The sequence below is a fragment of the Tamandua tetradactyla genome, chromosome 20 (genome assembly GCF_023851605.1).
Source record: "Tamandua tetradactyla isolate mTamTet1 chromosome 20, mTamTet1.pri, whole genome shotgun sequence".
NCBI classification, from domain to species: domain Eukaryota; kingdom Metazoa; phylum Chordata; class Mammalia; order Pilosa; family Myrmecophagidae; genus Tamandua; species Tamandua tetradactyla.
In genome coordinates, this window is record NC_135346.1 from 11,962,411 (window position 1) to 11,981,472 (window position 19,062).

At 35.7% G+C, this 19,062-nt stretch overlaps 1 protein-coding gene across 1 annotated transcript in view; it reads left to right on the forward strand.

Moving 5' to 3' along the window:
* The window catches only part of HSPA4 (heat shock protein family A (Hsp70) member 4), a 56,436-nt gene extending 38,415 nt beyond the window's left edge, over positions 1-18,021 (forward strand). Inside the window, exons 8-19 of the mRNA XM_077138432.1 lie at positions 5,118-5,194; positions 6,361-6,512; positions 7,033-7,139; positions 7,546-7,679; positions 8,818-8,999; positions 10,006-10,095; positions 12,174-12,326; positions 13,013-13,138; positions 14,185-14,292; positions 15,691-15,810; positions 16,877-17,038; positions 17,241-18,021. Of these exons, the coding sequence (XP_076994547.1) occupies positions 5,118-5,194; positions 6,361-6,512; positions 7,033-7,139; positions 7,546-7,679; positions 8,818-8,999; positions 10,006-10,095; positions 12,174-12,326; positions 13,013-13,138; positions 14,185-14,292; positions 15,691-15,810; positions 16,877-17,038; positions 17,241-17,444 (1,615 nt within the window). The 3' untranslated portion in view covers positions 17,445-18,021. The remainder of the gene's footprint in view (positions 1-5,117; positions 5,195-6,360; positions 6,513-7,032; positions 7,140-7,545; positions 7,680-8,817; positions 9,000-10,005; positions 10,096-12,173; positions 12,327-13,012; positions 13,139-14,184; positions 14,293-15,690; positions 15,811-16,876; positions 17,039-17,240) is intronic.
* The last annotated feature ends 1,041 nt before the right edge of the window (positions 18,022-19,062 follow it).

Consider the following 19,062-nt stretch of genomic DNA (forward strand, 5'->3'; position numbering starts at 1 on the left):
CCTCTTCCCCCCCTCCCCCCCGCCCATCTCTTCTTTTATTCTTCATGTCCTTCTCGGTTTGGATATATATAGAAATATATATATTTTTTATTAGGAGTTTTTCCGTAATGTGTTTTTTCCTTGGAGGGAACTTGATGTTCTTTTTATTGAGATTCAGCCCATTTTTCTGTGGTCCTTTTATATATTACTAATACCTTTTATATTTGATTGTGTTTGGAGTTGCAAACTCCTCATTTCAGTTGTTTTCAAATTGGCTCATTGAACTTTGGTTATTCTGGCATTGTCAGGTCTGTTACATGTCTTGTTGTTTTCCTTTGCTACTCTTTCCACAGATGCTGGTAACTGTGAAGTGATTATAGCAGCCAGTGTTCTGTCTCTGTCCATTTAAAATGAATGGGGTTTGTGGGGTTACCGTTTTGCCCAGTTATGTTGTAGGTGTTAACAGTTTTTGATTTTGCTTTCCTAGTTGCTCTGTGCATTTATTTGCAAGGATATGAAGAGATTCAACGATATGCACTTACATGTATCTAGATTGTTCAGAGAACTATCACAACTCAGTAAATAACGTTAGCCCAAGTAAAATACAGGCAATGGTCTGAATAGACATTTCTCCAAAGAAAATGTACAAGTGATGAATAAGCATATGAAAAGATGGCTAACATCAGCCATCAGGGAAATGCAAATCAGGACACAATGAGATACCACTTCTCACCCACTGTGATGACTATAATAAAATAAAAAAAACAATTAGTAAGTATTGATGAGGATGTGGAGAAATTGGAACCTTAATATACTGGTGGTGGGAATATAAAATGGTGAAACCATTTTGGAGAAGAGTTTGGCAGTTCCTCAAAAAAATTAAACATGGAGCTGCCACACAGTTCTGCTCTCATATATCAAGAGAAATGAGGATATATGTCCACACAAAAACTTGTACATGTATGTTAATAGTAATAATAGTTGTAATAGCCAAAAAGTACAAAAAAATCCAAATCCCCATCAATATAATCTGGAGTATTATTCTGTGGTAAAAAGAAATGAAGTTCAGATTCATGCTACAACATGGATGAACTTAGGAACTTCATGCTAGGTGAAAGAAGCCAGTCATAAAGCACCATAAATTGTATGATTTTCTTTGTATGAAATGTTCTGAATAGGCAAATTTATAGAGCCAAGTGTAGATTATTGGTTGCCTAGGGCTAGGTAGAGATTGGAGGATGATGATTATGGGGTGTGGAGTTTGTTTATGAAGTGATTAAAATGCTTTTAGATGGATTGTGGTGATGGTTGCACAACTCTGTGAATATACTAAAAACCATTGACTTGTAGCCTTTAAATAGAATTCTGTGGTATACAAATGGTATCTCAATAAAGCTGTTTAAAAATAAACTGAAAACTATATTGCTGCTGCCCCCATATTCCCGGATTCTTCTCTACACCTTTCTTTTCATTTTTTTATTATGGGATTTAAAAAATTTTTTTATTAATAAAACTTAACATATAAACATTTCCATACCCCATGGTGTACAATCAGTGGCTCACAATTTCGTCACATACTTGTGTATTCATCACCATGATCATTTTTTTTGAACGTCTGCATCACTCCAGAAAAAGAAATGGGAAAGAAAAACTCATACATACCATACTTCTTACTCCCCCTACTCATTGACCACTAGTATTTCCATCTACCCAATTTATATTAACCTTTGTTTCCCCGTTATTTATTTTTTATCCGTATATTTTACTCACTGTTCATACCCTAGATAAAAGTAGCATCAGGCACAAGGTTTTCACAATCACACAGTCACATTGTGAAATCTATATAGTTATACAATCTTCTGCAAGAAACAGAGCTACTGAAACACAGCTCTGCAGTTTCAGGTACTTCCGTCTAGCCACTCCAGTGCACGTAAACTAAAAAGAGAATATCTATATAATGCATAAGAATAACATCCAGGATAACATCCCAATTCTGTTTGAAATCTCTCAGCCCCTGAACCTTTATTTTGTCTCATTTCTCTTCCCCCTTTTGGTCAAGAAGGTTTTCTCAGTCCCTTCATGCCAGATCCCTTCTCATCCCAGGAGCTCTGTCCCATGTTGCCAGGGAGATTGACACCCCTGGGAGTCATGTCCCATCTACAGGTGGGGAAGGGCAGTGAGTTTGCTTGCTGTGTCGGCTTAGAGAGAGAGCCCAGTTGTGAGCAACAAAAGAAGTTCTCTGAGGGTGACTCTTAGGCCTAATTTTAAGTTAAGTTTAGCCTGTCCTTGGCAAGAATAAGTTTCAAAGGGGTTAACCCCAAGATCAAGGGCTTGGCCTATTTATTTGGTTTTCCTTACTGCTTGTGGGTATATCAGAAATTCTCCAAATGGGGATGTTGAATATTTCCCCTTTTCTCCTCATTCCCCCAAGGGGACTCTGCAAATGCTTCTTTACTCACTGTCCAGCTTACTCTGGGGTTTATTGGGACATTACACTAACCTGGACAAAGCAACAAAATCTCATGCCCTATTCAAGATTCCTTGTACTTAAGGTATTCAACTAAACTGACCATACAAGTTAAATTAGGAAATGTACTAACCAAAATAAAAATTTTTTATTTTTTTGGGTGCACGATCTGGGAATCTACCCCGGGTCTCCCGCATGAACGGTAAGCAAGCATTCTGCCACTGAACCACCCATGCACCCCCAAAATATAAATTTTGCACCAAATAAACATCTCTCCCTTTAGTTTCACATAGAAGTGGAAGTTTTAAAATATGGACGATATCATCGTTTACACAGTTTTCTGATATACCTTAGTCCTATCCAGATCAGCTTCATTTGTATGTCAACTCAATGAACAACAGTTCCTGTCTGGGTTACTGCTCACCTTCATAGCTCTGACTCTGAACTCGGGTCACAGAGCTTAGGAGCTTGGAAAGTTTCTGGGAAAGAGCATGTTATATACGAAGAGCTCTGTATCTCAGAATTGAGAATTAATAGTCACATCTACTAAATACATGTGACTGTTGTAAGAGCTTACAATCTAGGACACCTTACAGTAAGTCCCAACCTAATAACCCATGCTCTCGACTTCAGTTCATTGACTTTTTATATTATGGTTTGTCCATATGATTGAGGCATGATAATATTTGTCTTTTTGTTCCTGACATTTTATTTAACATACAGCCCCCTAAGGTCCATTCATGTAGTTGCCTGCTTCACAACATCATTCTTTCTCGCTTCTGCTCAGTAGTCCATTGTATGTATACACCACAGTTCCCTTTTTCATTCCTTAGTCATTGTACTGGTAGGCCACCTCCATTCATTGTAAATCATAACACTGTGCCAGAAACACCAGTGTGCTAATGTCCATTCCGGTCCCCACACCCTCCTCCAGATACATACTGAGCAGTGGGGTTGCAGGATAATTTGGCAACCCCACCCCCAGCCTCCTGTGGAACCACCACACTGCCCTTGAAGGGGCTGCACCTCTTACTTCCCTACCGTCCATGAATAGGTGCACCTCTTCCTCTGCTTTTCTCTAGCACTGGTTTTTCTCGTTCTTTTTTAAACAGTTTTATTCATACATCATACAATCCAGCCTAATTATGTAGACATGTCTTTGCCACCATACTCTATCTGAAGACATTTTCTTTCCTTCCACGCAGAATCCATACCCCTTTCCCAGTCCCCCCCCATTTAGTTTTGGCATAATGCCTTTCTTACATTCAGTGGGAAGTATATTACAGTGTTACCGTTGACTATAGACCCTAGCTTGTACTTTTTCTGTTATGAGATATATTTAATCGTGAAGAAATGTTGAAAGAATTTTACATTGAACCATTTACCCTGCCACCTGTTTTCTACTGATAACAGTGCTATTCTTGTTTTATCATATCTGTTCATCTATCTATTCTATCTACCCATCGTTTTTATTTTTGGGTGCATCTCAAAGTAAATTGCAGATTATCTATACACTTCTCCAAAAAATGTGTACATATGATTAACCAGAGTTAACTATTTTACAGATTTTCTTTTTGATTCATTTTTGTATAATGACATACACAAGTGTTGTTTATTTGCTGAGTTTTGACAAACACATGCAACTGTTTAGCTAGTACCTCTAATATGAAACAGGCCATCATGTCAAAGTTTTCTCTTGCCTCCGTTCATTCCCCAGTCGCTGTTGTGATTTTTCTTTTTGGGGGGCCGTAGATTAAATTAACCTCTTTTAGAGCTTGTAAATAAAGATGTAATCTTTATGTTAGATTTCTTTTACTCAGCATAATGTTTTTGAAATTCATCCAGTAGTTGCATATATTATTTGTTCCTTCTTATGCCTGCCATTGCAGGTTTAATGTTTTCTGCAATTGAGTCTTTCCAGTTTTTGGCTCTTAGGAATAAAACTGTCATTTTGGACTCCTACCAACTTGTAAGAATTCTGTTTGCTTCATGTCTCACCAGTGTTTGGTATTTATAGTCTAATTTTTTGCCATTCCACTGGAAGGTAATATTCTGTACCTGTCCCATTTTTTGTTTTGAGATGTAACTCATCCTTTAGAAAGGATAACTTAGGGGTTTTTTTTATCACAGTACAGAGTTCTACACCATGGTCCAATTTTAGAACATTTTCATCTCAAAAAGAAATTCTACTCATTTTAGCTATTACTTTCTATCTCTTCCCTCTCTCTCCAGCCTTAGACAGCGGTCATCTGCTTTTTGTCTCTATGGATTGATTGATTCTGAACATTTCATATTGTGTTCATTCCTTTATGCTAAGTACAGTTGATAGATATTTGGGTTGTTTCTACTTTTTGGCCATTATGGATAATGTTGCTGTAAATATTTGTGTACGAGTTATTATGTGGATATATGTTTTCTTTTCTCTTCGCTATATGCCTAGGTGTAGAATTGCTTTGCTGGGTCACATGGTAACTCTTACATTTAATGTTTTGAGAAACTGCTAAATTCTTTTCCAAAGTAGCCGTGTAATTTTACATTCTTACCAGCAATGCATGAAGGTTGCAATTTCTCCACATACTTGCCAGTGTTGATTGTTGTCTAACTTTTTTGTGAGTGTAGTCTATTGCATAGCCTTTTTGAATATAACCTATTTCTTTTTTTTTTTAAATAGAGGTAAATTTCTGGAGATGTGTGATGATCTTTTAGCTAGAGTGGAGCCACCACTTCGTAGTGTTTTGGAACAAGCCAGTAAGTATTTTGTGATTGAATTGTTGTCCCTCAGATTCTTTGGGAAGTTTTGTTTATTACTTTTTATTTTTCCCAAATAGTTACCTAAATTCCATTGCTTGAACTACTTCATAGTTCTGTTAAGCTTCTTTTTATCTTTGTCTTCACCTGCACCACCCTCTCTCTTTTCTTCCATTCCAACCCCCCCATCCTTACATACAGTGTTCAGGGAAACCTAAATTATGCCTTTTCAAGAAACCTAATTCAGACTCAGCATATGGATATAAGCTTCTCAATTATTTTATGGTGGTAAAAATTCTTTTGCAGTGCTTATGTCATAGTTTCCTAATTCTGTCAGTGAATTTTTAGTTTGCTGAATGAGAGATACAGCAATGGGAGAAGATAACCACATACTTTAAGAGGATGTTTAATTTTATCCCAGACTAAAAGGTGGCAGTTTGAGGTAGTAATGTATTCGAGTTTTCCTAAAACCTTGTTCTACACGATTTCAACAGAGTTCTCTGTTGTGTTGGATGCTGTTTGAGAGTGTTGAGATGTTCTGTCAGCTTGATGCAGGCTGAGCTTTCAAATCAAAATGATTATGGCACATGGCATGTTCTTTCTTCACTGGGTCAGCCGTTCCTTTATGTATCCCTTCTCAAGGAATTATCAGTGAGTGTTGGTTAAAATGAGCATAAGTAGAGCTGTGGTGCACACCTCTCCTTTTGATAGAAAGGGACTATACCTTTGTTATAATCTGGACTATGCTTGTTTGGTTATATATTCTTCTGGATCTGTCTTTTTCATGCAAGGTTAGGCGTTATCCAGTATTTTGAGGCTTTCTTATTTTCCTTATGGCTTAGTCTATGTACATATGTATGCTTGGTCTAATTGTTCATGTTTTAACAATTCTTTGTGTGAAACTGTTTTAGGGATTGCGGGACCTATAAACTTCACGGCACCGATATTGTTGTGCCACTCTTCCGTCTTTTTTGAGAATCAAAGTACACCCATGTTTCTAGATTCCATGTGTGTGCAAGCACACATATGTAGTGGGTTGTTGGGGTGGGAGTAGAGGAATTTTGTTATGTATCTGTGACTTTTAAAAAATTGGTTAAGGTGTTATTGCTCTTTTATTTCACTGTAAAATACTTCTTTAATCTGAATGTGTAATTGTTTTATAATAGAGTTAAAGAAGGAAGATATTTATGCAGTAGAGATAGTTGGTGGTGCTACACGAATCCCTGCAGTAAAAGAGAAGATCACCAAATTTTTTGGTAAAGAACTTAGTACAACATTAAATGCTGATGAAGCTGTCACTCGAGGCTGTGCATTGCAGGTGAGTTTCAGTTTTTCACAAGTTGCCATTTATAGACCATTGTGACAAGATGGCAGTGGCTGTGTATCCAACTTATAACCTGAGATTAGCTCACAGTGATTTCAGGTAAGATTCTGAAGCCTTTTTGAAAAATGGATAATCAGGCAGAGGTGATGTTCATAAAAGGAATTGTACTCTACAGCATGTAGTGAGGATAACTTGACTTACTAGAAGCATAGATAACTCTAAACCTGAAATAGTAATAGAATTTGACAGATGGTCTATTATCTCTTTATGAAATAGTGTTGTATATCTAAAAAATAAGGAGTTTAATGGAAAATAAGGAAGAACTAGGCTATATAAGCAGTTGGACAAATGATAGAATTTATAAAATTGCTTATTCCTATACATTAAATTATTCATGTAAATATTTAAAGAAAAGTTGATAATGATCTTTTGAAGTCATTATAAGTGTGATACTGTCAGCTCATCATATCTGTACTTGTCAAGTGGAATTAAAAGAAAGAAACTATTTTTCTAGTGTGCAATCTTGTCGCCTGCTTTCAAAGTCAGAGAATTTTCCATCACTGATGTAGTACCATATCCAATATCTCTGAGATGGAATTCTCCAGCTGAAGAAGGGTCCAGGTAATATATTTGTTTTGATCATTTTTATACTTTAGATTAATAACTCAGTACTAGGTCTGAGTAATACATGATCCTCCCTATTAACTTGTACAAATCTGTAACATTTTGTTATAGCACATGAAGTAAAGTGGTCACTTATTTTAGTCATCAGAATAAATAAATTTGCATCCTTATTTAGTTTGGAATATTTGATTCTCCTGAAATTTTTGATATGCTGATTCATGTGTTCCTTTTTTACTGACTTTAAATTATTAAATTCTCAGAGACTCTCATAATCTGAAAATGATACCAATTGAGGAGAGGGAGAAACTAGAGATATATGATGATTACAAACCTAGGCTTATACATGGGTAAAGTGTTGGGAATATCCTGAATTTTTGTGTTTTGTCTTTTTTCCTGTGTTCAGTGACTGTGAAGTCTTTCCGAAAAATCATGCTGCTCCTTTCTCTAAAGTCCTCACATTTTATAGAAAGGAGCCTTTCACTCTTGAGGCCTGTTACGGCTCTCCTCAGGATTTGCCCTATCCAGATCCTGCTATGGGTAAGTTTAGAGTTGGGTCTTAAGAAACAAAAAGGCTTATAAGTACTTGGAGAACCAGAATAAGAGAGCGGATACACTATTTTTATTTTTATTTTTATTATTTTTCTTCAGTCTCTTTTTTTTTTTCAAATTAATTAAAAAAATTTTTTTTAAATACCAAAAAACACCAAACAAATGCAAACATTCTTAACTTTTGATCATTCCATTCTATATGAATGTACTATTTTTAAATCTAGGCACTTGAGATCAGAAAAGAAAACCTCTTGTTTACTAGGTGCAGAACCAGCTAGATGGGATGGTCTTTTCATTAATGCACATTTTGCATCTCCCGAGGGCAGAAGTGGTACTGTGAGAAGTTCAGTTCAGTTCTGAGTCTGGCATTCAGTTACAAGATGTATACAGAGAATTACTAGGAAAGTCTGATACAGAAGCAATATATGTAGGTTTCATTGCTCTGTTGACTGGATCCTTTATAGACTGTGAGAAGCTCTTATAATCTAGAAATAATACCAGTTGTGAAGAGAAGGAAGCTAGAGCCATATGATAATGACATACCTAGAACACATTGGTAAAAAAGTATTAGGAAGATCTTGAATGACACTTAAAAGATGGGGAAAGTCAGCTTACTCTATTTCCATTGTTTGTAAAATAGGAATAATGCTAATAATTTACATTTTGCAGAACTTTGTAATTAAAAAAATATGAGTTAAACTCTGATATAGTAACTGGATCTAGAAATGGCAGTCTCTCAATAAATCACAGAAGCAGTGTAGATTCATTGGGGCTATTTTCAATTTCAGTCATTGGATGAGAATGTGACAAATTCTATGTTTCAGGAATTTTCTGGCAGTCAGAAAATAAAGATGAGTTGGAATAGAAATGGGCTGGAGGGAGAGAAGAAGTTAAGAGGTATTTGAGTCCCTAATTGGGGCAGAATAATAAGAGTTTGACTAGATATGAAAGGAGAAGTCTGTAAATTTAAATAGATGTTAAGGGTATCTACTTTACTTCTTTGAAGTGTCTTGTTAGTTACTGACCTGTCATTGAGAAAAGGACATAATCCGCCATTGTGGGCATGTATTTGTGTTTGAATTCATCTTCTTAGGCTATGTATTCTCTTTTTGTCTCATGTTTTTAGCTCAGTTTTCAGTTCAGAAAGTCACCCCCCAATCTGATGGCTCCAGTTCAAAAGTGAAAGTAAAGGTTCGAGTAAATGTACATGGTATTTTCAGTGTGTCCAGTGCATGCCTGGTGGAAGTGCACAAGTCTGAGGAAAATGAGGAACCAATGGAAACAGATCAGAATGCAAAAGAGGAAGAGGTAATTTAGATATTTTATACCATTTATGTAGTCCAGAGAATACTTGTCTAGAAATTTTAGCAAGTAGACTGGGTGACACGGACAGAACCAATGGAAGTGGGAATTGCATGGATCTGACAGAAAAATATACACAGGATTTATATAGAAATGGAACACAGTTGACTCCTCTCACCAGACTCCCCAGCTTTTCACCTTCAGTTATTATTGATTGATTCTTTCTGGTTATTGAAGAATGCTTTGAATTTGAGTTAGTTGGTTATTTGTACTGGTAGAATAGATTTGTACGCATTGGGTCTAGTCCCTTAAGGTGCATCAGAATCATGTGGAGAGAGTGTTACCAAAAAAGAAAAAACAGGAAACACAGCACCCCCCTACTTCATCCCGTATCTGTACTCCCAGAGGTTTTGTTTGATTTGACCTGAGGGTGGTGACCAGATGTCAGTAGTTTTAAAGCCTCCTAGGTCATTCTAGTGTGCTGCAGGCTTTGGGAATAATAGCTTCAGAGTCTCCACAAACTTCTTTCTTTTTTTACTTTCTTTTGTCAAGTTTTGTTTTTTTTAACAAGAATTCTCAAGGTAATCACCTCCCCTTATGCGGGCAGTGGGTTTACTTTTGGGGATGAAAAGGCTGATTTAAGAACTGGGAAAAATTAAGACTCATGAGGAAGCTCATGCTTTCTTTAGAATAGATTATGTTCAATGATGCCACATTAGGTACTGATACATACTTCATAGTTTACAAAGGAATTGCACAGTCACTGTTTTATGAGGGTTGGGCTCATGTTATCCTCAGTAAACAGATGTGTTAACTTAGATGCAGAGAGAGGTATACTCCCCTGCTCTAGGAAATGCAGGTGGTGGCGTAGCTAGGATTTGAGTGGAGCTCTGCTGATTACTGATAAATTCAGCAGGAATTCTGTATTATGTGACTTTGTCAATGTGTGATAAAGACTTTCACTAGGATTTCCTAGTTTCAAGAATTGATGTGATCTTTTTTTCCCTCCTAGAAGATGCAGGTGGACCAGGAGGAACCGCATGTTGAAGAACAACAGCAACAGATGGCAGCAGAAAATAAGACAGAGTCTGAAGAAATGGAGGTACGGGGTTGTATTTTAGCATGTGGATATAGACTCTAACATACAAGGTTCTGCTGAGGCTCCGTGTCTTGGAAGGTGGCTGTAGTAGGAATTCTTCATTTGTTTGACAATATTTTAGTAAGGTTTTATAGAGCATTTGAAAAATGCTATTTGCAAGATGACCATTGAACTCTCTTCTAGTTGATACATAGGAAGAAAGCACTCAGAAGCCCTAATTTTACCAGGCCATTGAGTAGTTCATGCTAGTCCCTGGATGGCTGTTGGCAATAGTCGGTTTATGGGTGATTTATTCTTTACTGGCAAACAATAATGAGACTTCCTTGTTTTTCAAATTTAGTCTTTTTCTTGAAACATAGGCATTGTTTTAAATATTAATATGCTTATATACCTTTTGCAAATAATGTAAATAATGTATTTATTCCCAAGTTCTTAAAAGAATATATAACATTTTTGAATCCTTTTTGAAACATAATTATTCTTTAGTTCTGTTGAATTTTCATGTTAAATTTGTTTTCAGTGTTGAAAACATGTTTTAAGTTTCATAAAATTGCAAATGTTTATCCAACCCTCTTAGGTATTTCTGATTATTGTATTTTAAAGTTTGGTAGATCTTCAAGGTGACCTAAGTCTGTTATCCAGTTTCATGTCAACTTTAGTTCTTTCCTTTGGCTGGGCAGTTAGTCTTAAAATAAATGAACCAAATAAGTCTTTCTCACAAATCCTTTACACTTGCTATAGTCCTTTTCTAAGAGGGAAAACCCTTCATTTTGTTAGGTGGGTTGGAGGCAGCAGTGGGAGAGAGCAATACTTGTTTTCCTTTATGTTTATAGAAGTTTGGGAAGAGGGAAATTTTGATGCTGCCTTGGAGCTGTGTGAAGTTTAGGGACCCAGAGTGCCCTTCTTAATATTGTTACAATGGGAAATGAAATATGAATGACCATTAGGTTTTTATCACCTTATTTATGTTACTTTGATAGGAGAGGGGGTAATGAGATTGGATTCTTGTCTTGTAGAGCAAATTGAATTCCTTAGGAATTCAAAAGTTAAAAGGAAAAAAAAAGGATGATGGTGATAGTAACACAACACTGTGAACATAATCAACAGCACTGAATTGTATATATTTGAATGTGGCTAAAATATATGTGTATATGTTACCAGAATAAAAGTTAACAAATATCCACAGAACTGCACAACACAGTGAACCTTAGGTTAAACCATGGACTTTATAGTTAATAGTACAATTATAAAAATGTGCTTTCATCGTTGTTATGTATGTACCACATGAATGTAAGGTGTTAATAATAGGGTGGTCTATGGGATTGCTCTATAAACCTACAACGTCTCTAATTTAAAAAAAAAAAAAGGTAAAATTTCAAAGTGAGTATTTTTCTGGACAGGAAAGGGCATTCAATGCATGAAAACAATGGAAGAAATTACAAAGAAAAGATGAATAGATTCAACAATAAAAAGTTGTATTGACAAATAAGATTAGGAAAAAGTGGAAGAGTCAGTCATTTGGGGGAAAAATCACTATAATTCCAAGATAACAATAGGTAAAATATGATTACGCAAATTGAAGAGTGAGGATAGTTTATTAGTATGTGAAAAAAGGTTATAACTCCAAAGAAGCACATATTAAAATTGCAGTGAGATGAAGTTAGATAGAATCCCGTTCATTGCTGGCCCTGGTGCAGTGAAGTGAGTTTTCTCTCACTCTTTGTGAAGATGTCCATAGTTACAGACTTTCTGGAAATCATGTAGGCAGTAGGTTAATGACCCATAAAGACATGAAACCCTTTCTCCACTAATTTCATATGCATTTGTATATGTTGAGGTAAGAGTGGGAAAAAATAAGATTAAATATCAAATAGTAATTATATGCTGATAATGGCATTAAGGGAAGTTTTATTTATATATTTAAAAATTTTAGATATTAAAAGAAGTAATTCTAGGTTATTTAGATCATCATAAAACAAATGAAGTTACTAGCAAAAGCAAAACTAGCCTTTCAGACGGCTTCCATTTGGAACTTTGCAGTCTGTATGTGTGTTTATTCTTAATGATTTCTATTATTTTAGACCTCTCAAACTGGATCAAAGGACAAAAAAATGGACCAACCACCTCAAGCCAAGAAGGCAAAAGTGAAGACCAGTACAGTGGACCTGCCGATTGAGAATCAGCTATTATGGCAGATAGACAGAGAGATGCTCAACTTATACATTGAAAATGAGGTTGTTATTTAAAGTCTCATAGAATAATCTCACAAATTAATGTGATCATAGTGTTCACATGCTGTCTTTGGTTACCTTGATGCATTTTTGGTTGTTTGGACTTTGAGAAATAATTTCGATTTGGATTCTGCAAAGGCAAGTTTAAATAGTAGATCCCAAAGCCTTTTGTGGTGATACTATGTCTTTATGGCTAGAAGCTCTGTTAGAGATCTTTGACCCTTGTCTTCGGTGTAGTGGAAGTATTGTTTATATATGGTGTATGAGTATGTTTGCTCACCAGAGATTGGGATGTTTTAGGTTATAGTTTTATACTATAAAAATATAGAATCTTTAGCGTTTATAGTATATGGCTAAATTTGATTTTTTTTGGTATTTTACAAAAAATATGGTATAGCAGAGTATTCCACCTTGTGACATAGTTTCTTAGAGTTCTACATTCTTGTCCATATTTTTGCATTTTTAGTTTCTTTATCGTGATACTTCTGTCACTTTGCTATTCTAAGTATATTCAATATAATATCATACTGATTTTCATAATTAATTGAAGACTAATGCTTCCAGCATCCTTTTTGGATGACTTGCAGAGCTGAAAGATGTGGGGAAGAAAGAGTCTCTACTTTTTAAATTGTTTTCCGTAATATTTAAGAGGAAGTCATTTCAGCTGTCCTAATATCTAATGTTCTCAGGGTAAGATGATCATGCAGGATAAACTGGAGAAGGAGCGGAACGATGCTAAGAATGCAGTGGAAGAATATGTGTATGAAATGAGAGACAAGCTTAGTGGTGAATATGAGAAGTTTGTGAGTGAAGATGTAAGTATGTGCTACAATGCGCCTGCCTGTCGTGTACTTCTGGGAGTCTTTAAATGTGCTGGAAGGAAGTCTGCCTCTGTATGTGTACACTAAAATTATTTAATGGTCTCTTTTTTTGGAAAAAGTTTTATAACACTTTATTTTGTGTTTCTTTATTAGTGCACTGTTTCACAAAGGTTTGTGCCCCACTTTTACACATCACTTTTTGACTCATTTGCATGCTATTTACTTAGTATTTTGTCAGCTCACTTTTCCTGATGTTTACTTTTTTGACTTACTTTTAAATGAAATTTAATTCTGAAATTTACTCCAACTTACCTTCAAGGAGAGAGAATAATATAATAAATCTCCATGTTATCCATCATACAAAACAGCATTTTGCCAATTATTTGTTTTATATTTCCCCCATCTTTCCATTCCCACCTGTATTTTCTTTTTTAAAGATAAATTGTATGTATATTTATATTTAACATAAAATTTTGCCATTTTAACCTTTTTTTTTGGCATGGGCAGGCTCCGGGAATCCATTTCAACCATTTTTAAGCATACAGTACAGTGGGATTAATTTATATTTACAGTTATACTGCTATCAATACCATCCATTACCATAACTTTTTCATCACTGAAAATAGAAATTCTTTACCCATTAGGCAGTAAATTCCCAGCCCCTTATAACCTCCAGTCTACCATCTGTCACTTTGAATTTGCTTATTCTAGATAGTTCATTTAAGTGGAATTATAAATATTTGTATTTGTCTTTTGAAATAGTCCGACTTCTTTTACTCAGCATAATGTTTTCAGGTTCATCCATGTTGTGGCCTATATCAGACCTTCATTCCTTTTTATGACTGAACAATATTCCACTGTATATATACCACATTTTGTTTATCCATTCATATTTGAAGGACACTTACTTCATTAGTTTTCATCCTGCCTGTATTTTAATACAGATCCCAGATAATGTATATCATTGTAGTTTGTGCCTGTGACTCCATCAGTGATTCAGCTGATTTTTGATTCACCTAATTAGAAAATTTTATCTTTAGGATCGTAACAGTTTTACCTTGAAACTAGAGGATACTGAAAATTGGTTATATGAGGATGGAGAGGACCAGCCAAAACAAGTTTATGTTGATAAATTGGCTGAATTAAAAGTAAGTGACTTTTGCAAAAAAAAAGTAAGTGACTTTTGTGAGCAGAGATATCCTGAACCCTTCATTCAAGGAATGTAGCTTAAAATTGGAGGAATTCTTATATCAAGTTAAGAAGGCAGGCTAAAAATGATGTTTGAAGAACTATATCTTTTATGAGTTAGGCCTGTTTTCTTTCTCACTTTCAGAAACTCATAATAAAATAATATTTTTGAAAACTGGGTTTAGGCTTAAATATTTCACTGAGTTGTGGAGATTTTGAGTGTATTCTTTGTGTGAAGAGACGCAAAGACTAGTAAGATGTCATTTCCCTAAAAAGGCATCTGCAGTGTGTATGTAGGGGTGAGATCATTAAACATTAGGGTTAAAAGTACAAAGAATTGTCTAAAGTTCAGGTCTTTTGTTTGTAATAATTATAGATGCACGTGAGCAAGAATGAACTTTTCACATTTCCCTTTAGTTTCTTTTGAATTACTTGGTTTCTTTTGGAATTCTGGGGCGTTATGACTAACCTCTTGAGTAGACAGTGCCTGCAGTTTCATATCATTTTGGCAAGAATAGCGGCAGAGTGTTGTACTTTTTATTATGGGAAATGTCAAACATAGAAGAAAGTAGGCTAATAATTTCAGCTGTTAGTGGCTTCTGACCAATTTTGTTTTCTCTGTGTTCCCTCCCACTCTCAGTTATTTGAAGCAGGTCCCGTAGATTATATTTAATCCATAAATATTTAAGGATATATTTAAAAGAAAATCACCTCAAGCTCCATACCATTATCATACCTAAAAACAATTCCTTAATAATATATATTCAGTAAGCTCTCATGTCCCATATAGTCCATAAATTACTAGTTTTTAGTTTGAACCAGCATCCAGATAAGGTCCATACATTTTGTTGATTATGTCTCTTAAATCTGTGACTGTAGTTTTCCCTCCATCATTTTTCTTTCTTTCTGGATATGCCCCTAGTCTGGATTTTGCTGGTGTTCATCTCCATGGTGGTATTTAAAATTATCCTGCATATTGCTAGTAAGAAATAGAGGTACCATCAGATTTGGGTTTCTTTATTTTATTTTTTGGCAAGTATGCTTCAAATTTCAGGTTGCATATCTCTTAGGCGATATCTAATTTTGTTTTGGTGATCTCCCTGAACTGTGAGAACTAGGGCTCTTCTCAGTTGATATAAATTAAAAGTGGTTCCATGTGGAACAACACTGAAGCTATATGCTCAATATTCACCCTAAGACAGGCAGACATATTTCCAGTGGGCTAGGGAGAAACTTTCAGATTATGTAACATGTGGAGATTAAATAGGCTTTTATCCATACTTGGTAACGGCACGAAAAATTCTGTGATTGTTTAAGCTGCCCTATAAGAAATTTGTGTATTCTGTCTTCTGTTACAGAATCTAGGCCAACCGATTAAGATACGATTTCAGGAATCTGAAGAAAGACCAAAATTATTTGAAGAACTAGGGAAACAAATCCAACAGTATATGAAAGTAATCAGCTCTTTCAAAAACAAGGTATCTGTTTTTTTTCTCTTTTTTTCTTATAGTAAAAGTTAAGTTTTGAGGCATTTACAGAGCAGTTTTTTCTCTCCAAATATTTTTTTAACAGTATTGGTTTCATTTTGGACATTGATGTGTAATGTATGTCTTATAGAATGTTAAGAAGCCTAGAATTTCGTGCTTTACTTTTCTAGGTGGAATTTGGAATTGAGCAGTATGGTTCCATTTCCCTCTCGTGCTGTGAAGTATTTCCTCAGTGTTTGATTTAACATGCCCTATCCTGGTCTTTTAAGAACACATTAGACGTGTAATTTGATGTGTTAATCAGATGTAGCCCTATCTCAGGTAAACTGCTTACCTGTTTTTGAGCACCAAATGATAAATACACCATAAATATGGTTATCTCATGCAAACCAGGTACCCTTACAATGTAAGCTCTTAGTATCAACATTTATAAGTAACTTATGACTTCTTTGAAACCTCAGTTTGCTTAAGCAAGACCTGAGGGTGCTGATATATTGGGAGAGCTGGATTTTCCTCTCAGGTCTGTTTCCAGAGTTCATGTTCAACTCTACCATATTCCAGGTTCTTGATTATTGTCAGTGTCAGAAACTCTAAGAGTGATAAACTGAATTATTTTTTAAACTTTGTTTTGGCAAGGCCTCATTTAAAAATTGTACTTACTATTGTTTTGGTTCTGAATTAATATGCCAAAACTTTGCTGTCATGTCTAATGAAATGTAATTTTTTTTTTTTGTTACTATGAAATTATCTTCATAAGATTTCTTGTAAATCATGTCTGCCTGTTTATACTGACAAAGCCTTTTGATTGCTACTTTATGTACTGTCTTGGCCTTTACATCCATTTCCTGAGTGTTTTAAAAATTGGAGTTACTCTTCCTTTTTTCTTGAATTTTTGAAGACTGGATGTCCGTTTAGATTTTGAGGCTGAATGTTCTTCATTTTTTGAAAGATTGTCACTTTTGTAAGACAGCAGAGACTTGGGCAATATTTGAGGTTGGAGGGGCTGAGGTGAGGAGCTTCATCCTTTGAAGTCTTCTGACTACTTGACTTGCTGCAGGAGGACCAGTACGACCATTTGGATCCTGGTGACATTCTGAAAGTAGAGAAGAGCACGAATGAGGCCATGGAGTGGATGAATAACAAGCTGAATCTGCAAAACAAGCAGAGTCTGACCATGGAGCCAGTTGTCAAGGCAAAAGAGATTGAAGCTAAAATTAAGGTAAGTTATGGTTTAGGTATATAATCTTTCCCTGCAGTCCTAATATTTGTTTATAGACATCATCGTGGTGTTTAGGAGGGAACTTCATTATTGCATCTTAGCTTCTGATTTGGGAATGGGGTGGGAGAGACTGGACTTCAATATATAAGGTCATGTAAAATTTGTTCATTTATAAGAAACAACAATATTCTCTCCATTCTAGGAGCTGATGAATATCTGTAGCCCTATAATTTCAAAGCCCAAGCCCAAAGTGGAACCTCCAAAAGAAGAACAAAAAAATGCAGAGCAGAATGGACCAGTGGATGGAGAAGGAGACAGTCCAGGGCCTCATGCTGCTGAGCAGGGTACAGACACAGCTGTGCCTTCGGATTCGGACAAGAAACTTCCTGAAATGGACATTGATTGATTCAAACACTTGTTTATATTAAAATAGACTATTATAAAGCTTTAAGTTGTCAACTTTGTTCTAAATATCAACTAGAGCAAGCAAATACTGGAGATTTCTTAGCAGTTTTTAGGGGATTTGGGGGAGGGGATATAGGTAATGTATGGAGCATTTTGACTTCTGAATAGCTAGATACTGAAATTAAGTGCATTGTATCTTTTTTCATAAGGTACTATTTAGAAGCTCAGTTGGTCTTACTGAGCTTAAGCTACACTCCTTTTATGTTTAATCATGCTTCTACAAAGATCAGTTTGCTCTGGAAAGTTGAGCTATAACAAAAGCTCTATCTATCAAGCAGACTTTTCATTATGATATGGCAGGAGCTCTAATTGTGCTTCAAAAATCTGTTGTGGAGGTTGCCACAGTGGCTCCCTACCTGGTGTGGGGATGGGGGTGGCTCTCCCTTTATTTTAAGGGTCAGAGCATGGTGTGGCATTGATTAACATAAAGCAACGAAGGTATATGCTCTGAGCTTCTTCAGACTTTACCTCCACTTTCACCCCCACCTCTCCTGAATAAAAGAACTCTTGTTTACGGATGCCATGTGCTCTTCTTGGAAAATAGACCCTCTCACCTGGATCAAGTCATTAACTGAGGATTTTTAGAGACTTGGAGACTCTTCCTGAAATTATGTTCACTAATATCCCAAGCGTCAGTCTAAAAAAATTTTCTCTTCAGAAGGTTAGAATTGGGTAGATGTATTGTTGGTTTTAGGTGTGGTAAATTTTAATGGAGCCATTGTTCCTTGTTAATTATGGTGTAAAGATTTTATCCTGGCCTGCTTATTTAGGTGGGAGATATTCTGTATAAATTTGAGTTAGAGCTTTAACTCCAAGGATAAGAGTTAAAAGTTGTTTTTAGCTCATACACAATCACTTGTGTATTAAGTGTTAATATCTGTCACGAACCTGCCAATTTGTACATGTTTAAACAGCTGACAAGGTACACTGGATTGTACTGGATGAGTCTGAAATTAGTGTTAAAGAAACGTTCCTGACATGATCATCACCTCATTCTTACTGTGCAGCCAGTGTCGGGTACAACAAAGCATTCCCTGAGACTGCTCTTTGGGGCAGTGTTGATATGAATGAGGCATTTTGGGCATTTTGGAAACTCTTAAGGGAAGCCTGTTAACACTGGTATTAGAGGCCAGAGCTGGTACCTGCCTTAGAAACTGTAATAAGCTTTGTTGGTTATGTTTTGGATCTTTGTAATAATTGATTTTCTGTATAACAGAGTGCTACTCTGTTAATTTTAACCTATGTTGTTAGAAATAAGATACCTTGAATTCTTAGAATAAGTTTCTGTCCATCTCTATAACTGAAAAATTTTAGGGTGGTATAAGCTCTAAAGTGCTATTGAGAAACAATGCTTAGAGAGGAGGAACTTGAAAGTGTATTTATGTTGGTGTGTAAGCATGCATGAAAGACTGGTGGCACCAGGACTTGGGCTCTGTCTAAGGAGCATCCTCATTTACTCTCTACTTGTCATCTTTCAGCATTTCCAGCCGGCCTTCTGTGAGGTCAATGCTACTTTGACATGCCGGCTGTAGGATTATGCTAATTTTTATGCAACTGAC